The 4,122-nt window shown below is 36.1% G+C and overlaps 1 protein-coding gene across 1 annotated transcript; it reads left to right on the top strand.

Annotated features, from left to right (window-relative positions):
- Positions 1 to 1,152: 1,152 nt before the first annotated feature.
- Positions 1,153 to 2,756, top strand: LOC126712856 (uncharacterized). The gene has a single exon (XM_050412348.1). It carries the CDS (start codon positions 1,345 to 1,347, stop codon positions 2,416 to 2,418), a length of 1,074 nt encoding a protein of 357 aa, XP_050268305.1. The 5' UTR covers positions 1,153 to 1,344; the 3' UTR covers positions 2,419 to 2,756.
- Positions 2,757 to 4,122: the final 1,366 nt, after the last annotated feature.

Genomic DNA, 4,122 nt, shown 5'->3' with positions numbered 1-4,122 from the left:
TGATAGTTAAATCATTAGAAACGGATGCCAAAAGTTGAAACTCTCTCTCTCTCTCGAAAAATGAACTCTCTATACACGGGTTTATTTTTAAAATATATATAATTTGATAATTATCCTAGTTATTAGTAGGAATTATTACCGTTGTGTTTTTATATAAAATTATTTATTGGTGGCAATATCTAAGAGTTAAAATTCAATAAGGATCCGGTGTAAACTCATATGTTTTACACCCACCAATAATGTCTTGCCACAACATATTTTTTCATTTGAAAGCGTAGGGTGGTGCTATGAAGGAATGGATGCTAAAAAAGACATCACGCCGGCGAGAGGTTGAGTAGATTTGTATCTTTTAGAGAAAAAATATCCCACATAGAATGAATTGAAGATAAAATAAATAAATAAAAACAAAAACAAAAAACAACACTATATCAGTGGATTTATTACTCATTTGTAATTAAAATTTTTTAATTTAAACATTCTCTCTAATATATCAATGGCGTGAGGCATGGTCTCTCAAAATTATGATTCTTATAATCTTTTCCCCTTAAAGAGGATCATTGGACGAAAGGCCGAATGCTATCAAATCTTTTACAGCAGTATTGCCTTCATGTATAAGACTTACGTCTATAATTGATAGATAAGGAATACATTATCACTTTGACAACTAATACGATTTGTTTCTTTAATAAAGAAACTTTCCTTACTTAGCTAAAAAATCATAAGACAACTAGGATTTCAAAGCATAAACTTATTTATAGGAGATAATTCTCACTTATTTTAATTGCAATTTTATAATTTCTTAATTACAATTAGAAATAGAGGATTTAAAAATTAGATACCTCATTTGGAAATATCAAAAGGAAGCACAATTGTGGCACAACTATTCATAGGACAAATTGTGAATAATAATTAAAAAAAAAAAAATAATGGGTGTTAATAGTGGGTATAAAAGTGACAAACAGTCCGTCAAAATTTAACACGCAAAATTTACAAAATTTACAAAATTTGAAGCATTTTATGTGGTGTGTCATTAGAATTACTCTCCATTAGACTAGGCAATTTTCACTCTTATTAAGGTTCTTTTGTATTCTAGCTGTTTTTTGTTTTTTTTTTTGGGAGGGAGGGGTCAAGACCTCTCTGAGTCTCCCTTTGAATATTTTGGCTCTAGTCTAATATTTCAGGTTGAGAAGTCTCCTTCCCCCTTCTCTACTTTTTACCCCCGCTCCCCTTTGGCTCCCCCAATGTCTTTAAGCTTTTAAGCCCTTCATATAAACCACAAAACCCTGCACTCTCTAATCTCAGCTCCCCAACAAAACCCAAAACCACAACAAAAAATAAAAAGAGATGTCTCAGCATTCCTCTCCATTCCCCTCTTGCTTTCGCCCCTCCAATAATGAAACCCACAAATCTCTACCGCCGCCGCCGCCCCCACCACCCACCTCAGGCAACCCCAACCTCACCACCTGCCTCTACCACACTGCCCTTGGCCTTTTCTCTCTAACCTGGTCTCGCTCTCTCCTTGGCCGCTCTCTTCACCTTAATCTCCTCCCCCGTCATCACCACATATTCGACTCTCCTCCTGTTTCTTCTTCTTCTTCTTCTCCTTCTTCCCAATACACTTTCCACCTCCACATCAAACCCCTTATTTTCTGGAAAAAGCATGGATCCAAAAGGCTCAACGCCAACACTCAAATTTTTTGGGACCTTACCAGAGCCAAGTTCGGGTCTGGACCTGAACCCCAATCCAAGTTCTACATAGCCGTAGTTGTTGACAATGAAATTACCCTTCTCGTTGGAGACTCCACCAAAGAAGCCTATGCCAAAACCAAAGCCCAAAGGCCTAAAAGTAACCAAGTTCTTGTCTTGAAAAGAGAGCATGTCTTTGCCAACAAAATCTACACCACGAGAGCAAGATTTGGAGGCAAAACCAGGGAAATACAAATAGATTGCGGGTACAATGATGACACCAGGCTCAGTTTCAGCGTGGATAACAAAAGGGTCTTGCAGATAAAGCGCCTAAAGTGGAAATTCAGAGGCAATGAGAGAATTGAAATTGATGGGGTGCCTGTACAGATCTCATGGGACGTGTACAACTGGTTGTTCGAGAAAGACAACGATGATAGACACGCGGTTTTCATGTTCAGGTTTGAAGGAGATGAAGATAGAGAAAAGGAAGCGAATTCTTCTTCGGGTGAGAAAAATGGGATGGCTTTGTGGACACAACAGAGCTGGAGCTATGGCTTGAGTGGGATTGAATGGAGAAAGATGAGGAAAAGCTTGTCATCGTCTTCGACTTCTATGTGGTCTTCGGCAGGGTCTTCTGGTGGAAGCTCTGTAATGGAATGGGCCAGCACAGAGGAGAGTGAATTGGACGGCCCATCTGGGTTTTCATTGCTGGTTTATGCTTGGAAGAGATGAAAAAGCTGTGAAGAAAAGGTTTTGGCTGGATTATCTTTCACAAATTTGGTATTGTTTAATTGATTAGTTTGTCTTCACTAACTCATTTGTTCATGAACATAGAAGAATAAAGCAATTTACAAGATAATATATATATGGATTTCATTTATACATACGTAGCTAGATCTAACAACTTCTTTTAAAGAGTACTGAAATGAATGCTTTTCTCTTTCTTGTGGAATTTATTGTTCTTGGATCATTAGTACAAGAATGTATTTGTTTATTTTTGGTTATGATTTTGGTGTAAATTAAGTTGTCAAGCATATTGATAAATGCAAAGCAGAAGTGATTGGCTATAATTGTTGACTGTATGCTAGTTGCTCTCATCTCAAATTCGAATTGTTATTTTCATCCATATTTTTATTTAATGTTAATTGTTATACCAAATAAAAAAAAGACAATCTGGTTGATCTTTCTTGGTAGCTTTTTTCTGGGTATGGTGAGGTATGAGTTGTCCGATCTTTGTTGAAACAGTAGGTGCGAAATTTTCCAAGGTTCCGACCATAAGACAAGACACATGTGAGGTGGGGTCTTTTTTCACTTTTGCGAGATTTCTTGGGGTTAGTTAAGTGTGTGTTTTTTTACTACATATATATATATTATATATGTACAATATCAAACCTACTGTAACGAATCTCAACCGCTAGTTTGGTTGATAATGTATTGGATCACTAAAAAAGTGACTTGAGTTGGACGGTAAAGTTTCGCTGGAAGGGTGTTGAAAATTGCGACGGTCATATTTTATGAGACAGCTGATACGAAACGGCGTGGAAAGAGAAAAGAAATGGCCAAATGAGTGCTTCGTTGGAAACTACGGAAATATTGTAACGTTCACTGTTTGAACACATGACAATTATTTTTTGTCAGCTGGCTTTGTTTTTTGGTGGACTAGTCAGTCCCGTGAATCTAGAGAATTACTTTTTCTTTTTCTTTTCTTTTTTAAATCTTTTTTCCCAATCTCATCTAAGAAATTAACCTTTTTTTTTTTTACGAGGGAGGAAAAAGCAAAAAAAAAGAAAGAAAAAAGAAGTTTGCATAAAAGCTCTTTTCAAAAAAAAAAAAAAAAAAGTTTGCATAAAAGTTGTTATTTTACATTTTTAAAAAATTATTTTATTTATTATGCTGTACCACTTTACAATATCTCAAATTTTGTTAATTGACCATTTCATTTAAATTTTTTTATAATTAATTTACTCTTTCTTTATTCATATTTGGGGGTGTTTGGTAGAGTAATTTGAGATGAGATTTTTGTAATTTTTTTAAATACGTGTGGGTGAAAAAGTGTGTAAGTGTGTTTGAAATATGAAAATTGTTGCTCAAACAGGGATACCAAACAGCCCGTGTTTCTCTTCCTCCTACAAGCAACCACAACCCTCCTATAATCAAAATCCTAATCCATCAACCACTGTCGCCAAACTCACCACTCCACCACTGCTGCATCACACACACTATCACCACCAATAACCCACAAATCCACCATGAATCACCAAAAAAAAAAAAAAGCAACCTCACCACCGAATCACTGCTGCACCACATACACCGCCACTAGCAACCCACAAAAACCTACAAATCCACAACCACCACAATTGCCACTAAACCCTCAAACTCACTGTGAACCATCAACAAAAAAAAAAAAAAAATCTAGTAACCCCACTAGCAAACCCA

The sequence above is a fragment of the Quercus robur genome, chromosome 2 (genome assembly GCF_932294415.1).
Source record: "Quercus robur chromosome 2, dhQueRobu3.1, whole genome shotgun sequence".
In the NCBI taxonomy this organism is placed as follows: domain Eukaryota; kingdom Viridiplantae; phylum Streptophyta; class Magnoliopsida; order Fagales; family Fagaceae; genus Quercus; species Quercus robur.
This window is presented reverse-complemented; position numbering and strand designations above follow the sequence as displayed.